Below are 18,922 nucleotides of genomic sequence, written 5' to 3'. Positions count from 1 at the left end.
AATTAATGGTTATTCTCCCCCATTTATGTAGCATAGTCAACTTATTAATGTATTTATGACTAGGTTTTGGGTTCAACTAACTATATAATGAGGATCCTATGATGTATAATTCATGTTCAACTTTTCACCTGAATAATAAGACTCTAAGCTTTTTCCTCATTCAAGAACACTACATATTCCTTATGAGTCATGACTATGGCCTCCAGAGGAAGTTTTCTATATTTATTTCTTCCCTTTTTCTTAGAATATCTAATTTAATAATTTTCCGACGAAGAAAAAAAGAATCTAATTTTTTGTATTTGAAAAGTCAAATATACTTCGTTTGATATGTTGATGTTCTATGTTGTTTTCATTCATGTATCCGCTCGGATATTTTGCCAATATTATTTCAATCGATTCCATCTTTACATAAATAAATAAAAAAACCTTATTAGCCTCTCTATAAGTATGGTGAAAATAAATAGAGGAAAAAGAAGAGGCTAGCAAGTAGCAACTCAATCTCATCAACCACGAGAGATAAATAAGAATTATGTACGTCCACTCCGTTGATGGCTCTATTCACTCTGAGACAATCTGATTCCACACAAAGATTAGGCAAAACGGGTCCTTGCTTCCTAGCAACATCTAAAGCAAAGTAAATATGCTGCACCATAAAATTAATGTACATGAGGGGCAACTAGGCCAATCTTTTATACGTGTATCCAAAAAATTATAGGCATAACCTATTTGGTTTGCATAATATTTCTGATAGTATATGCACAGAATGTGAATAATACAACACCTCATCTTCTCGCTTCAATGTACCTATACTCCGAAGGTAGTCAGTGTAAGAAAAGAACCAAAATCATATTTCCACAGCTACTGATATTCTCTTAAAGTGAAGGGTAGGTCAGGGGAGACAAAAAAGCACACCAAATATCAACTCGTTAATTTTCTGATGGCAAGACTAGCATCCTTGTTCTGTGGTTCAAGAACAAGGGCGTGCTTGTAATCTGCAGAACATGAGAAAATTAGATAGGAAAATGAACAACTTCAAGGATATATATAAATGAGCTACACTTTATGATGAGTAGACAAGTGCTATGGTAACAATAAGCTACACTTTATGCCAATGTAAGTATCAAAATCAGACTAAGATATGCAAATATCTAATTCTCAGTAAACTTTGTTGCCTCAACCAACCATGTTTTATTACTTTTTCAAGACTTTTTTCAGTGTCTCAGAAATGAAAGTAGGATATAAAAGTAGTAAAAACAAAACAGAAACCAGATACATTAATGTAAAATTTAAGACTCGCCTTGAAGAGCCTCCTCACGCCGTAGTAATGATTCTCTCGCGTATCCACGCCTTAGATATGCCTTCACATTCTGCATGGAAACAAGTATGCACTATTCTTAACAAAACAGATACATGTCATAGATATTTGCACAGATTCAGCTGGTATCATAATCAAAAGGATCACTAGAAAACACTGGAATCTAGTAATTAAAAAATTATTAAATCAATCATTATCACGGTACTAAAACAATAATCAGCTCCTATGGTGAACTTCCCTGTTAAAGACACCCATCAGGTAAGATGATGCGACCAGTATTTTGAAATATTAGAGGGTATCATAGGTATAATATTAGGAAGACATAGTAGTCAGAACCAGGGTTAAAATCACTTAGTCACATGATTATACGATTAATGGTGCCCTGTGAGATTAAAATCACATCTGTAATCACTTTCATGCTTAATTGTGGCATAATAGTAAAATTAATCGCATAATCGCACCAGAAAGTTCTTTTTTTGTTATTTATGCTATTTTATATGCATACATAAGAATTTATATGCTTTATTCAAAAAAAAAAAAAAGAATTTATATGCATATATATAGGAAATTTGCTAAATATTATGAATAATCTTACAATTATGTGATTTATGATTACCACCTCCTTCCGGATTAAAGTCATAATCCCGATTTTAACTACTATGGGAAGACCCCATTTCTAGAATTGGAGGTTCTTAGAGTTTAAAAAATATAATTAAACATCAGAAATAGGAAAATAAATGTTCCATAACAATTGTCACATGCCCATCTTCTCACCTTCTTATCAAGCAATATTGCCTTACTGCAGTCTTCTTCTGCTTGCAGAAAGCTGCATTGTTTAACAGACGAATTACGAATCAGACAAACATGGTTTGAGAGTCAAAGAACGGATTGGCGAACAGGTAAAACCTCATACCATCCTAACTTTATGTAAGCAGCTGCTCTGTTGCAGTAGAAAGTTGCATTCATCCCATTCAATTTGATAGCCTCAGTATAGTAATTGACTGCCTTATTCCATTGGCTTTGTTTAAATGCTGCATTTCCCTGTAAAGTATGCCTTTTAAACTGCTTGTTTCAGGGTATCTAGAAACTTTCCCAGGAAAGTAACTTGGGAAAATAACAATCCCAGGATTGATGAAACCCTGATTTTATTCAACAGAAAAATGTACAAGAAACAGATGAGTATTCGAGAGACTCATCACTCTCCTAATTCCCAATTCCCAAATGATCCCAAAGATACTAAACCCTCTTCACACTCCCTTATTTATAGGCTAAGCCTTAACAAACTAACTAACTCTATGGTAACTAACTAACTGACTCCAACTTCCAAGTACTCATCAATACTCGCCCCTAAACATCCACCTTGTCCTCAAGGTGGGGTAAAAAACAAGCTCCTTGAAACAAAAACATAGAAAAGTAAACATAGCAGAAAACATGCAAAATTGGGCCAATGCTGCATTCTTAGGCCCACTCGCAGTCCTTGGCCAGGTTGTTTTTTTTTTTGTGCCACCTCCTGCCAGGCTCCAACTCTTTCCATGAATGGATTGGGCTTGGCCCATTCGAATTGGAGAGGGGTTCAACTGGAGCCTTCTCACTCGGGCCCACTTCCCTCACGTGCCGAGCTTGAACCTCGCAAGGAGCCAACGGCAGATACCCAAACCCGTATCTTCCCCACTTCAATTTCCTTTCTTCCACCGCCGTAACTGCAAGGTCCGGTGGCTTCGCCGGCGGCCGTAAGGTGGTTACCGGCGTGCAACGTCTCTCCTCCTTGCGAATCACAGGGCCTTGCCGAAGATGATATGTGAACCACCGCCACGGTGGTTTGGCGATTCCGCCACCGTTCGATTGGCGACCTCCGATGAACAAAGAATTGAGGTTCCGCGGTCGATTGACGGTTACCGCCTTGCGACGCCGTGAATCAGGTGGTTTCCGCGGCTGCCTTCTCTTCCAATCGAACCCTAGTTCAGTAATTTGGGGAAAAACGGTTGATTGAACCCTCTTCCTCCCTTGAAGGTTGCGAGTCTGCGATTTCTCCCTTAGCGCACCTTCCTTCAACCTCTTGATGAAGATTTCCCCCTCGGCGTCGATCTTCTCCCCTTTCGCCGTCAACGTGCAATCGATGAAATCAACCACGGTGACCGGTTGACATCGTGACTCCTCCGCTGTTTGCTCCGTCTCAGAATTCTCCGGCGAATATGGCTTGATCTCTGATTTCGCCAACAGCACTGAATTGGCCTCAGGTTTGGCTTCCACCACAACAGTTCTTCGTTCTGCCTCCAAGACTTCTTGCTTCCTAGGGATTTCTTCCTCCTCTGAATCGTGGACTGGTTCTGGCATGTACGGTTCCAATTCTGGTTCGAATCTCCTCAACAGAGCCTCCACAAATTCCCACCATGTTGCCTTCTGATTGCGTCTTCTCCAGCAAAACCACCACATGAAAGCTTCACCAGTCAAAGCCTTCTCTGCCTCTAAGAATTTCTCCTCTGCGGATACTCCCTTGGACTCACAGTGTTGCTCCACCATGATGAGCCATCCGTAGGCCTCCCTTCCATCAAATTCTGGAAACATCTTCACGAATTGATGGCAATCACAGCACCTAGATCGGTGCTCTGATACCAATTGATGAAACCCTGATTTTATTCAACAGAAAAATGTACAAGAAACAGATGAGTATTCGAGAGACTCATCACTCTCCTAATTCCCAATTCCCAAATGATCCCAAAGATACTAAACCCTCTTCACACTCCCTTATTTATAGGCTAAGCCTTAACAAACTAACTAACTCTATGGTAACTAACTAACTGACTCCAACTTCCAAGTACTCATCAGCTTCATACAAATTTTTGAAAAAAGATACTATTGTTATTATGGATTCCAATGAAAGCTGAATAATATCATGTTTCCCACACATTTTATTTCTATGACGAGAGGTAGGTATCTTACGTTCCAACAGGAATTGAAGTTACTTCCACAAAACTTTCCATCCCCACTTCATTAAATGCTAACCAAACATGTTTATCAATTTACTTGAGAATAACATTCCTGGTTATAGTATCCTAAGAATATCATTCCAGTCAATACAAATACACCTTCAAATTGTTAAAAAAACAATATTAAAGGCCTGTTTGTCATTGCATATTTCGTGATATAATCACTTATTTTCAAAAAAATTAATCACTTATGTATTTTTCAGGTTGATTGTGTATGCTTTTGATAAAAATCATAATTTGAAAAAGAAAACAAAATCTGATTATTTCTTTAAGCTATTTCTAGTAGCTTTTGAAATAATCAATAATTTCTTGTGTATTTTTAAGTGAAAAGAAATTTATATACTTGTACACAAACAAATCAATTTCTGCTTTTCAAAAAATCCCTTAAAATAAAATAAAAAATTATTCAATCTTAAAATCACTTAATTTTTAAGTAGACAGTAGACACAAAGGGGCCCTAAATCATTTACGTGTTTTCATCTGATAGCTTAAACATTTGAGATAATTGGTTCATAACATGATATCAAAGCCTCTGTGATCAAGGGGTCTAGAGTTCAATCTTTATCATCCCCATTCTTCTAATAAAAAGTTGGAATTTAATAACAAGGTAGTCAACTTATATAAAGTGCATTTCAAAAAAAAAACTTATATAAAGTCAATACCTCAAGCCCAAAGGGCTCTGGTACGAGGGACGTGTTAGAAATATAACATAAAAGTATTCATATGGCATGCTCCAACAGTCTAAAATACCACACTCAGCAGTATCCAACTTCTCAGCCTGACTTTTACTAGATAACTGAACTGACAAAAGAAGCTTTAAAGAAACGATATCCTGATTGGAAAAAAAAGAAAGAAAGAAAAGAAACATCTGAAAACTAACCTTCTCCTTTAAAAGTTCAGAAGTTTCCGTGTCGCCATTCATATCTGGTAATGGCAAGGAATAGGAGGCAACACTAACTTGCTCTAGAAGAGTTGCATACATATCCAAGACCGTATCAAGAAGAAATTTATCAGCTCCATGGAATGAGATGAATGAAACAGAAATACAACAATCACCATGATATCCTAATGGAATTGTAACCTGCAAATAATGTAAAAGCCAATGACTACATCGAACAAAGCTTCAGAACAAAAGATAATATGAAAAGAAAAAAAATATTGTCCCTAGACCAAAAAGATGTCAAATTACCTGACAACATCCAGACATACTGGCAATGCTGGATAATGCAAAAGTTTTGTCACCGAATTCAGAAGAAAAACCTTTCTTTGTATTGCACTTTAATGGATTGTCTGCTACAGAGGGAATTACTAGTATTCCATCATCCTGTTGGACAATCAAAACCAGGAGATAATAAGATTAGCATGTAGGCCAACTAAAAATTACTTTGACAACATCACTGAAACAATCAAATATCAATTTTAGGTTACCTTCCAATACACACATGCGTACGCGCACACACTCACACACACGTGTAATGGGATTCATATTATTATAGCAGACTAATGGTTTATTTCCAGCTTTCTGCTATCTAATAAAAATCTACAGAAGAAAGGAGGGTAAGAACACACAGGTACCTTTAGTAGACTTTGAAATGCACCTCGCATCTCAGTCCTGACTTTATACAGGATTTTTATATTATCATGTGTAGTATTAATGGCTGCAATAACGCGATCAGACACACCACCACGGCCTAACCTACGTTTGAATGAGTTAACCCAATCTTCATAATTGGTTTTAAATTCATACCTGAACAGATGAAAATGTCAAATAAATATAAGACCTCAGTGTGAAACAATGATGCAGTATATTCTTTCAAAGGTAAATAGATAAGATGTGAGTACAGACAACATAGCATGTTGTGGTATAGAGAAAATAACCTGTTAATTATAAAAGACAATAACTTTGATAAAACCTTTAAATTGTTTAAGAAACATATTCCAGGAACAGGCATCCATAGATATGCTTTTAAATATAGTAATTAACAAACAACAAATGTTTGGGATTTAGTTACGATTAGAAATAAACTTTCTATATCTTTATTCCATTTTCAGATATGCTTAATAATGATACTATTCCTCCTGAAACAACCCCAAAACGGCTGATTGACCTCACACTATTCCTTCTCTACCTATATCCACACTGAATGGCCTAATAAACTTTCCAAATCAGCATTGTAGCATTCTCTCCCCTTGCCCCTTTATCTTCCTTACGAGTAAGACTTCACAAAGCATTGAATTTGTTCTTCATTCCAATCCAAATTAAAATTTCTGCTAACCTCCTGTATATCCTCAAGAAGTTGAATTTCCACCCATAGGAGAAGAATGAAACTCCACCAGATGCAAGGGAATGAAGGCAGAAGAGGAAGATATCACCAACACCTTGTAGAGCAAAATCCCTATGTAAAAGCTGAAACCAGGTCTAGAATTAGAATTTGTCTGCAAACCATAAATGATCAATTATCACCAACCTCTCGTGTCTCCTTTCATAAGTAGTCCCGAATAGGTGAAGGAAATGAATCCAAGATAAAGAGTCTGCTGCCTCATTCTCTAGTCTCGACTAGTAGATCACTTCAAAATGGTAGCCAAGGAGTTTAACAACCCAACATCCTTATCAACTTGCCACTCATTTCTGCAATAAGTGTTTAAGACAAAACCACAAAACTCCTGCCATAATATAGTGCCTCCAATGTTCTTTGGCCAATACAAGTGTCATTAACTCCTTCTCATGCACTAATTTAGACAAGCTACTATCAACCAAAGGATTGTTGTAATATGTGATTGGTCTGCCACCTTGTATTAGCATGCCTCCTACTCTTCTCCCTGAAGCATCACATTCTATTTTAAAGGGCTGAGTGAAATTTGGAAGTGCCAACATGGGGTATTAGTGAGAGCACATTTTAACCCTTCAAATGCCTTTAAAGCTACTAGACCCTAAAGAAATCCTTCCTTATTAGTCAACTTCGTTAGAGGCTAAGCTAAATTCCCATATCATGAATCTGAATAATACTTGGTTAGCGCCAAGAACTCCATACACCTTTTACATTGAGAGGAAGTCAACCATGGAGTAGCCTAAGTATGTCTCTTCTGGCAATCAATGGAGTTGAGACGACATGAGCTCAAAGTCTACAGTATACTCCTCTACACTCACAGTTTGTCGTAGGTCAGGCAACTCTATGAATGGGTTGTCGTAAATTCAATCAGCTTCAATTCGGGCCATGTGAGATGATCTTCCGTCTCCTCGAACAGATTAAACCAATGAATTGTAGGACCACCCATACTCAACTTTGCTAGCCTCACCTAAACCTGATCAAACATATTTTGAACCTCCATTATCGACCCAATAGGATCAACACCATCAAACAGGGGCAATTCGACCTTCCTTATAGCCATTCAGTACTCATCCAAATTAACTCCTATTGAAAGTGAAGTATCACCAGCTCCTAGCATACCACATTCGCCCACACTGCTTCCATTATTACAATCCTCAAAAGTACGTTTGTCAAGCATCTTACTCATGTTGTGGCAGAAATTGCCTAAACTCCATAGATGAGAGTTCGACAAAGTCATCTAATGTGCCAAACTTAGCTTCTAACTATACAACAAACTGTCATCTTTAGCGAGTCAAGTGTCAGAAACCATCAAAGCTTACCTTTGACCCGGAAAGTCAGACCAATTGGTGAACCACCACGAATAAGAACTTTAGAAACCAGAAAGGTGAGCCTAAACTCTTAAAATGGCAAAGCCAGAGCTGTGCTCCTAAGAGAAAAGTATTTTCTCTGCCTAAAACAACCCCAAAACAAGCTTAATGACCTCACACTATTCTTCCTGTCTCTATATCCATGCTGTATGGCTTAATCAACTAGGCATATCAGCAGCGTAACTATTTCTCTCCCCTTTCCCCTTTATTTTTCTTATGACCCATGGTCTGAGCCCACTAGATGGTCCAGTGAACCATCACCATTTTTTAAGCTTCAGTTATCCAGTATAAATGTGTACCTATGAGCATACTATAGAAATAAAATGTAGCTTTTTCTTTATAGTTACCATCAGTTGCTGATTTTTCTTAGCTAGTTATCACTGTTATTCTTTTGCTTTATGCATATCTAGTATAAATTTCCTTGTGTCAGCTTATAGCTTTTTATGGAATGCTCAAATCACTGAGCTTCATTATATTATACTTTTTTAATTTTTATCAGTATATGATTTAGAGAACCATCTTAAATCCTTTGTCAGCAACTTCATTCTTTCTCTCTAATAATTTCTTTTTTACTATTAAAAGGAAAAATAGATAAGAATACAGTGGAACCTGATATATTATAATAAATCAAAAGATTAAACTTGACAGGATATAACAGAATACCCTTGTAATGAAAGCATAACCGAAACGAGAGTTTTCAGTATAGATGCATCATTTTGTTGGTGTGCTGATTGCTCATGAAGCCTTAGACTGGGCACTTTTGAATCAATATACTGACTAAGATTCATATGCTTTGGAGCCTGATCTGAAAAACCAAAATGACCAAAAACTTCATAATTTAAAAGAATTTCTTTTAATTGATAAATTGGTCTAAAAATCAATTGCATTCTTATAATAAAAAAAACTTGTATTTTAACAATCAGATTTACAAAATCTTCAGGACAGCCAAGAGGTATTTAAAGATCCAGAAACTTACACCCAGACATATTCTCAATAGCTTTGCCAATAGCGTATATTGTCTTCTGTGTAGCAACTTTAGATAACTGAAAGAGGTCATCAGCAAATATGATACGCCTTGACCTTTTTGTATTCACTGAATTCAATTGAAGTAAAACGTGTCCAACACGATGTAGGACAGATGGATCACGGGCAAACCATCCTGCAAAGCAATTGTGCAATCAAGTAATCAACGCTCTAAAGAGAAAATACATTAAAATATTTGGTTCAAAAAATATTAGAATGATTGAGTCCTATTCACCTCACTACACGTAACTATTAACTTAATCATATTTTCAACTGGAATAGCAGATCAAGACCTGGAGCATATGTGCACAAGATGCTCAACTGTAAAAGCACTACTAGACCATATACTATAAGATAGGACTCATGTCAATTTTTTAACACATGTTATTAATTGCTTTATTTTCTTTTCATAATGCTAGCCACAGGGTCAGGGAGAAGATACTGCAGAATCTTAATATTTGAAACATATGACTTATGATCTGTTAAAATTAAAACAAGTCAAAACTATGCACCTTACCAATGGTGTCTAAGCTTTGTGCATTGGGGAGAACTCCAATGGCTGACACAGCTCCATGGGATGGTCGAAAACCGAAAATACCACAGAATGATGCTGGAATTCTCACACATCCTGTAGTATCAGTACCTGCAAAGACACAATAATCTTCCATGCTCATATATATAATTAAGAAAGTAATATCAAACAAGCTGTTTTCTAGGCTATAATATGTTTGCAAGTTCCCATTAAGTCTATCCAGGATAAAAGGAAACAGATTATGCATGGCAAGCCATGCTGCAATAATATATTGAAGAGACCACAAAAACAAACTAAGACTAGGAATCATGAAACGTATGCAGCTAGTCAGCTACTGTATTGTATAAATATCAAAAGAAAAATTGAAATCAATTATTTACAACATCAGCAAGCTGCTACTCACCTCACTACTGTAACAATAATTAAAATTTGGCAAACCAGACTGCTATAATAGAATTCCATAAAGTATGTAGATTTGTACTTTTTCTCACTGTCTCACATGAGAATTTTGAAAAAAAAAAAAACGATACTAAAATATAAAATGGACGTATGAATATTATGATAGGATTGCATAAACTAACATTAATGAAGAAGAAAGAATCAATAGAAAATTTGAATTTTCCCTCCATTCTGTCATCAACCAAATGAAGCAGCAGTTGAATCTTATTAGATAAATTTAAAAACACATGAATTCCAGACATTTGAATAGTTGATTGATATATAACTATTTTCCTAGCAAATTGATAAGTAGTCCAAATGAATGCATACAATTATAACATTCAAAGAAATGCACCAAACAAGCTTTTCCAGGGATACCATTTAATAGAATAAACATTATAAAACAAGATAGAGGTGAATTATTAGAAAGGTAATAACAAACCTACAAATTAGCATGTCAAACAATTAAAGATAATGACATAAACTTACCAATAGCAAAGTCAACAAGTCCTGCAGCAACTGCTACTGCTGAACCACTAGATGACCCTCCCGGGATACACGAAGGCACCTGGGGATTCGTTGGAGTTCCGTAATATTTGTTCTCACCAAAAATCCTGCACAACAATACCTTAAGTAAATCAAATGGGAACAACTGTTTCAGTTAACCACACAAAGCTAAAGGATTTCAAGTTGACTCTTTACCCATAAGAGAATTCATCCAAAACAGTCTTGCCAACACAAGTGGCCCCATTCTTGAGCAAAGCAGTCAACACAAGCGCAGTCTTCTCCGATGCCTCATGCGTCCTCTTCCACTCAGGATTTCCAAACCCCGTCACATAGCCCTTCACATCAAATCTACCAACCCCAACAACAGAACCCAAAAAAAAAAAATCATCTATATCACACACCCAGATAAAAATATCACATACTAAAGCTCCTAAACAATTTTCACTTCAACCAAGTGAAAAAAAAAACCAAAAAAGCAAGCTTTACCACTCAAAGAACAATGAAACTGAACCAAACCTTAACAAACATAACAATAATAGAATGCCCAGAAACCACCATGCCCATTAAGGCAAATCAAATGCAATCATACACACAGACATCACAGAACATCAGAGCAAATTTTCTCTCCAACCCCATGAAAGAAACCAAATAAAGAAGTAAACTTTTTTACTCAAACAGAAGCAAAAGTTAGGAAAGAAACGAACATGTCACTCATGGCAAAGGTTAGAGCAGAGAGCATTTGCTTGGCTGCAGGAGGAGGAGGCTGAGGGAAGGGAAGAAGCTCAAAACGCTCAATGAAAGCACCAAAGTCTGGTTTTGGTGTTTTTCCACGGCGTCTTCTCCGCCGTGTCTCCGCCAGAACAACGATGCCGGCAACTCCGATTCCGATGACTAACCAGAGTTTGGGGTTGGAGGCATGGTCCTTGATTAGCTTCAATGATTTGGACATGGTTGATCAGAGAATCGGAGAAGGAGAGAGAATGGTGTGAAGAATGGGTTTTGGAAGGGTTTTAGAGTTGCAGAGGAAAAATCAATTTTCAAAATAAATAAAAATTACATTTATTTTCTGATTTTGTTGATTGACTTGAAGACAAAGATTTGTGGTACAACGTCATATGATGCCATGACTCTCGGTGAAGGCTGTCATATGTTTTTCCAAAAATACACCTAATTCAATTTTTTTATGTGAAAACTCTTTCTTTTATGGAAATATTTTGTTTATGTAAAACTCTTCTTTACAACGTTGGTCGGTTGGTTAATGCATAATCAAACTCATAAATATTTATCCTCAAATGATTGCTCGAGTGGTAAGAGTTGAGGATATATGGATTAGGGAAAAGAAGGTTCATGAATAAATCCTAAAGAGTATAATTTATCTTTTTAATCTTAACAAAAAACTAATAAATATATAAGAATTTATCACATCATTATTTAAATTATATAATAATCTAAATAAATTATCAAATTTCTAAATTCTTATTTATGATGGCGTATAAATGGTTTATACTCGGTACTTATACATAATTTTCTCTTATAATAGGTATTTTGAGATGTATTTCACATCCATTTAGTTTTCTCATTTCAAAGAGGATATAATTTGTTTTCTCTATGCACTCAAGGAGAAACGTCTCTTTTTCACCAATGTACCTCACAGTCGGCAAACATAAGAATAATCTTTTTGAGGTTCTGAGATCACATTAAATTAGTAGACCTCTCTCAACAAATCATTCTGCACGTATTAAAATATTCCTTTGATTTTCCTTATCTTATGAGAGTTTTGCAAGTTAATAAATGCTGTGGCAGGTCCTATTCTTTAGCTACATGATATAAGAAAGCAAGACTATATAATCATCGAGTTGAGTAAGCCAAGATACACACCAGCAATGCCAGATAAAATGAATACTACTAGCAAGTAGCAACGAACGCATAAACATGTTTAGTAATGAATGATGATGGGAGAAAGACATAATGAAAGAAGTGTCCAACATTTGCAAGAAGATGGACTTTTCCCCATTTCTCTAGTTGTGAGTCCAAAATGTCTGTCAAAATAACTATTCAGTCGTTAACATAAATCATAACTAGTCCATTTATAAGTATGAAGAAAAATTGAATTTGTCCCACTAAAATCCTCAAAATATGTACTTTCACCAATCATTTAGACTTAATAGAAGCAGTTGAATGGATGAAAGTGTATATAGGAGCTTCAAAAATAGCCCCAAAAAAGGGATGAAAAAAGAACAGAAAAATTCATGTCTCAAGCTATAGATTAATTTCAGGTATATCTCATATACTGTTTCAAACAAATGGCATAAATCCCATGTTCAATAATGTAATAAACCTTGGCAATCTTCACACTGCTCCATGACAAAATGCATATTACAAAGAAAAATCATAGTACGAATCTACACAACAAAGAAATCAAGAAATACTAAATGCCACCACCTAATTGTAAGAACTTCAACTTTATATTTTTTACATATGAAGGGAAGGGGCAAGCAAAACCTATGTTGCAGAAAATTCCAAATTGATAATGGATTTCACGAGTAGTGTTTGGAATTGCATCCCTATATGGGAAGTCTTGATCTGTAGAATATGTATACCCCGAAAATGAGTGTGTATGTTCCCTTTTTTCATCACTTGAAACGAACTACAATGCAGGAAATATCATCCTTACTGTCTCTTTTCAATGCCTCAGCAAGTAGTTGTTTCGCGGCCTTTTGTGGATCCTTTACCTTTTTTGCAATATCAACTGCTTCTTGATTTGCCATTACCTGGAATAAATGAAAACTCTTAGCACATGAGATAGTTAGGCTATGTTTGGATACTGTTGTCACCAATGCAAACAAAACACTGACTTCGAGACATAAAGTAACTCCTATGAACTGAGATGAAAGTCAGTTCACATTGCACTGAACTGGTATCCAAACACACTTATTCATTGAAGGCAAAAATAAGTTTTGTTTTTTCATCCCCCAACATTATCATTTTTATCCTGCAACTGTATCTAGTTTCCTTTTTGCTTCTAATCTTTTTAAAGCCAATCAAATACAAGAAATGAATGACATTGTTGGCATTAGGAAAGAAATTAGTTGGCATTAGAGACATATTTGGTGAATTATATAGAAAAAATGTTTGGAAGAAGAATGAAATAAAATTTAACAGTGGGAAGAATAAAACCTAATTGGTGTGAAGTGAAAGAATGAAAAGTGTTGCTCTTCCTTTATGAAATAGACAAAAAAAAGAGTTTAATTGATAACCTTCCATAGACCATCACTAGCAATTATCAAAAGCTCAACATCTGAGTCAATATCAGCATACTGAATGTCAGGATCAGATCTCAAGTGTGTTTTGAGGTTTTTGTCTCCAAATGCTCGAGAAACCGCAAGCTGCCCATTCACTCTAGCAACATCTCCTGATATAACCAACAAATGAAACTGTTACAAAATAGAAAACATTCGAACAACAAGGAATCACGAGGCATAACTAGGGAGGGCGAGAGATGATAGGACTTAATATTACAAATTATACATGGATAGTAAAGATTATTCTACTCAATACACGGTTATGTTAGTAAAACCGGTTAGTAAATTTCACCTTTTTCCTTTTTTATTTCACCATCCCACTTCCACTCAATACACGGTTATGTTAGGCCTCTCTTCCCCCTTTCAAGGTCAGATGCTATATATCCCAAGAATCTGATACACAAAGATGTATCTCCAGTTTTCCATCTTTGAACATGACTGCCAGATTCAAAATGATCGAACGAGGTTGGGGTGGTGATGTTACGGTGGAGACTAGCAGTTAAGCAATGAAGGAGCAAGAATGCAGCCGACTAACATGTGACCATTTTAGACAGTTAATATTAGTAGTTCTCATTTCTCACAATAATAATAGTTCTCACTTGATACATCCCCGAGGGTTAGCTCAAGTGGTAAGAGTTAGCTCAATTATGTTAGCTAAAATGATCAACTAGTAGATACTTGGATGAAGTCCCTTAAGGGTCCTCAGATTCACTATATCCACAAGCAGCTGGGTGTATACGATTATATACTCCAACTTGAGGGAGAGTGTAGCTTTTGAAACAATAGGAATTTATGAAAAAGTGATAACATTAGTATCTCAGAAGAATATCAAATTCTCCAATATACTAATAGCTATAAGATGTATTCACTATTCCATGTCTATAAATATCAGTATTCCGAGAACAAGACACTTCAGCAATTTACGGACTTCTGAAATTTATTATGTGTAGTGTGTAGTGAAGCTAACATGCTTTACCCATAACAACCTAACGAGCAATATATTTTTAAATATATAATTCAATCCAATCATTTTTTTAATCAGAAGAGTGGCACTATCTCAATTCCGATTCTGCTATCATTGAAATTCAGGTTTCTCAAGGTACAAACGTATTCAACATATTTTGAATAAAAATGGGGAGGAAAGAAACATTCTTTTATTACACCAAGACCGCTACTTCACTATTATAACCACTTAAAATTAATAATACCTTTTAGTTTCCATTTAACCCATCCTTCACGTTTCTAATGAGTATAAAACATGCATATAGCATAATGAAAACCTCCCTAGCACACACACCATATCACAGTATGAAAAGATGGATCCGCAAGGAACATCTAAAGCAAAAGCTCAGAACTCAGGGTTAATTGAAGAACCTGGCATGTTTGAGACAAAGCCGCCTTTGTTCTCGATGCTGCCCCGCTCAGTATTGGGTTCATGATCAGTGGTCATCTGTGCAGCTACTCCTTTCCTTGACAGAACTGCCCGTGAATCTCCAACATTGGCTACCCATAATTTCTGATTATTTATGAGAATTGCAGTAACAGCAGTTGATCCCCCTCGCCCCAAGTCAGGACTGTGAGAAAGAATTGCCTCATCTGTTGATAAATAAGCTTTACAAATGGACATGAATGGATCATTCCAGAAGTCCTCCTGGATAATCAATCACAGTAATCAATAAAATTATACAAAAAATCAACAAGTAAATTGGACCAAATTTACTATGACCCATCCTTCAGTCTTCTACAAGGAACTAAAATGGACTTATCGATTGCCACCAAGACATTAAACTAAAATGGATTATGGTTGATAGTATCATTGATATAACCAAATTTATTATAACCCATCGTTTCTATACGGTTGATAGTATGATATCTATTTCCATGAAGTAGAGGGAGAGAAGAACAAAAGGGAAATTGTCATACTATATACAACATAAAATAGAAAGCAAGGAAAACCCTTTTCTAGAGAAATCAAATGTAACTAGAGTAATAAATCTTTTGTTTTTCTCAAAAACTCACTTCCTTCAAGATATTAGGAAAGAGATGCTTTTGTAAGTACGCAGGTACTGTGTCTCCGAGGTGACCGTCATATATAGCAAAAAGTCCAAGCTCTTGCCCTTTGAACTCGACAAATTTTGCTACGTGAAAGTCCTCCATTGGGTGGTTTGCTTTCCCTTTAACAAGACTAAAGCCATACTTGACTGGGGACTGACTGCTCTTGCCTTTGCCAGAGTTAGAAGAAGAACGCCCTCCAACAACCTAAAGATAGAGAGAATTTAAAGCAAAATAATAGATGAGTTTATAAGTTTTGAACATATTTCAACAATATATATCATAGGAAAGAAAAAATTTACATTTGTGATTACCAAATATGATATAAGTAGGGAGATAACACCATGCTACAGTCAGAAATAAAATGGATAAAGAAACACACTACCTACACCATAATCCATATTTCCATCTAGCTATGGAGTTTCATAGTTAACCAATACAAAAGAGAGAGCAATAAACACATCATTGGCATCCCACCAAAGATATTGCCTATCAGCACAAAAACTTATCTGTATTTTCAATTTACTTTTCACCGAGTAAACTTCGGAAAATAATAGTTTTATGATAGGCAAATGTTAGTTGTTAGAAATGTTAGTAAATTAGTCCCTCCTCCGGGTTCGAACCCGAGACCCTTCACCCTTCATCTTACCCAACCCTTATGTCCCTAGCTCTTAACACTTGAGCTATCATTCGGGGACAACTTCAGAAAATAATAGTAATTGGGCAAGTCCATAGTCCATTCACTACATCACCAGAACTTATATTAAACTCTCAAGTGGACATACACGACATGATATTGAACCAGGTCACATGCCTCATAGGCCCTACTAAAATCAAAGGAAACCTCTACAACATAAGCAATGATAATTTTTCCCCCTTCCAAAGACAAAAGGGGCAGAATTCCTCACCTGACTGACAGAACTGAAGCAACAAAGACTATCCATATAATCCAGCCACACCTTAGCTTCTCCTTTTTTCACTCAACATCTATCTCTTCTGCTAATCTTCCAAGGCACAAAACTGCAAGCAAAAAGCTCAAAGTCAAACAAAGTCCATAACTTTCCAAAGAACCATGAATTAACAGCGAAAAAACAACCAATCACCGATCATCCAGAACAACATCCCAGAAAAATTAATCAAAAAAAAAATTTGAAAATTGATCAACTGGGGGTCCAAAAAATCACTTACCAATCAGAAAAATCACAACTTTTTCCAAGAAACTGATAGGGGAGATCAAAAAAGGAACTGGGTCGTCTCTGATCGTTCAAAACACGCAATCAAGAAGAACAGGGAAAATCTATATCTATATGAATAGAAAAAAAGGGTGTTTTTATTGATAGAAAATTGGAAACAGGGTGGTTGTTGTCATGGAAGACTTGATAACCGTCCTTGAGAAAGTCTATGAGTTGTTTTTGTTTGCAAAGGAACAGGAACAGGAACGGGGGCGAAAAGGCATAGGTTGCCCTTATTGACTTTTTGCTGCTTGCAGTTTTCTGTGGTGTTTGTTGTTTTTATTGCTGACAACACTGTTTGCATTGCATCATGTTTATTACTACACCTGTTTTTGTCTTTCACTTCACATATGGTACATACATGGGTGATTGTAGTTCCTGTAAACCAAAGGGGTTACTACTATATTGCACTGCATTGGTTGGTTACTTGGTTGATTGAATTTTCTTTCTCTGTTACCCCCAGCCGTGGAAAGAGAGCAACTGTAGGGTCCAGTCAAAGGTCGGCCAAGTTTTTAACAATCAAGACTGTGGGGTCTACCTAGATGGCTGTTTCAACTTCCAACAAGAACATCTCTTGTTAAGGAATAAATAGCCAAACGGTAAATTCTGTGCTACCCTGAAATTCTTTTGGGTACGGTACCCTGACTAGGTGAAATTATGAAATTGAAGGGCAGAAAAAGAGAAAATATTAGACCTTTTAACTTTTGTTGGAATCTTAGACGTCATGCCGGTTGTTGTAGCTCTTTTAAGTCAGAAACTAGTGATGGAAGTGAAATTGTATAAGAAGAAAGAATAAGAGAGTTATCGACCACAATAAGGGTGAGATATGGAAATTGATGTCTGACGAACGACAAGATAATGAGATAATCTATTAAAATGCTCATGAATGATTATGCTAGAGGCTTTTAGAAGTTAAAAAAATTGGAGATAAAGAGGTTTTATATCATTTAAGGTACCGTACCCTCATTTAAATTAAGGCACCACAGCAAGCACCGTGTCAAATTGGTTCATGAAAGTGTTGGATTCCGGCAAAGTTCGCCTCTACACATAGGAAAACCCTACATGTCCTCCTTAATTGTGTAAAGTGTCGGTAATGTTAGATAAAACGTTGCAAGTTAGTACTTGATTGGCATTTTGCACAATTAGGGACAGCAAGAGTATTTCCTTCTACTATGGACGAAGGAAATTAGGGACACATAATTCTTTACATTAATGATTTAGTTCATCATTCTCGTATAAAAATGTCATTCTCATATGATATATATCAATTTTCATGTATTGTCACCGTAAAAAAGTTGATTTACCTGATATAGACCTATAAAAGTTGGTGCAAAATTTCACCACCTAATTTTACCTGGCACGTCATGTTGCTAAATTATTGTAATTCATAAATAATAAGTCCTTAATCCTTTATCCTTTATCCTAAAAAGACTTCTCCCACCCACGGTCACTTCCCCTTTCTCCATTGACCTCAAACCCTAAATCGCAACCCCAAAAGTGATTTCTAATTGGAATTATCTGATCACCTATGTGACTCACTAAATCAGTTTCATGTTGACCAGCTTTGCGATACGTACGAACACAAAGGAAGAAGAACACAAACAGCGGAAATACAAATGAGAAGACCAAAGATTCCTGACCTAGAGCATGTTATTGTCTTACTCCGTAATCTTATAAAAGTATCATATAATATAGATCCGCCAGATCTCACCCGCAATTCAATAAATTAAAAGGAAATACGATGTCGATGAAACTTTTGGGATATACAAGCGTCCTTTGGATTTTTGCATTGGCTTTAGTGGTCGAGATCATCACTGAATAATTGCGGTTGGCCTCA

At 36.1% G+C, this 18,922-nt stretch overlaps 2 protein-coding genes across 4 annotated transcripts; both read right to left on the bottom strand.

Moving 5' to 3' along the window:
* Positions 1–517: 517 nt before the first annotated feature.
* On the bottom strand, positions 518–11,558 carry LOC130713821 (outer envelope protein 64, mitochondrial-like). 3 transcript variants are annotated; one of them, XM_057563631.1, is made up of 13 exons: positions 11,204–11,551; positions 10,695–10,847; positions 10,482–10,606; positions 9,540–9,665; positions 8,976–9,158; positions 8,663–8,804; positions 5,878–6,049; positions 5,492–5,626; positions 5,183–5,383; positions 2,229–2,356; positions 2,090–2,141; positions 1,298–1,367; positions 518–992 (listed from the first exon to the last, which is right to left on the bottom strand). In XM_057563631.1, exons 1-13 carry the CDS (start codon positions 11,446–11,448, stop codon positions 919–921), a joined length of 1,806 nt encoding a protein of 601 aa, XP_057419614.1. In that variant the 5' UTR covers positions 11,449–11,551; the 3' UTR covers positions 518–918. The 3 variants fall into 3 exon arrangements, with proteins under 3 accessions (XP_057419614.1, XP_057419615.1, XP_057419616.1); XM_057563632.1 differs by lacking the exons at positions 2,090–2,141; positions 2,229–2,356 and having other exon boundaries at positions 11,204–11,555; XM_057563633.1 differs by lacking the exons at positions 518–992; positions 1,298–1,367; positions 2,090–2,141; positions 2,229–2,356 and adding an exon at positions 3,809–3,942 and having other exon boundaries at positions 11,204–11,558.
* A 1,176-nt stretch (positions 11,559–12,734) lies between these two features.
* LOC130711586 (probable protein phosphatase 2C 9) lies at positions 12,735–17,364 on the bottom strand. The gene is made up of 6 exons (XM_057561264.1): positions 17,042–17,364; positions 16,762–16,873; positions 15,821–16,060; positions 15,176–15,452; positions 13,757–13,911; positions 12,735–13,270 (listed from the first exon to the last, which is right to left on the bottom strand). The coding sequence occupies exons 2-6, from the start codon at positions 16,795–16,797 to the stop codon at positions 13,133–13,135; spliced, it is 846 nt and encodes a 281-aa protein (XP_057417247.1). The 5' UTR covers positions 16,798–16,873; positions 17,042–17,364; the 3' UTR covers positions 12,735–13,132.
* Positions 17,365–18,922: the final 1,558 nt, after the last annotated feature.

This window comes from Lotus japonicus, chromosome 4 (assembly GCF_012489685.1).
Source record: "Lotus japonicus ecotype B-129 chromosome 4, LjGifu_v1.2".
NCBI lineage: Eukaryota > Viridiplantae > Streptophyta > Magnoliopsida > Fabales > Fabaceae > Lotus > Lotus japonicus.
This window is presented reverse-complemented; position numbering and strand designations above follow the sequence as displayed.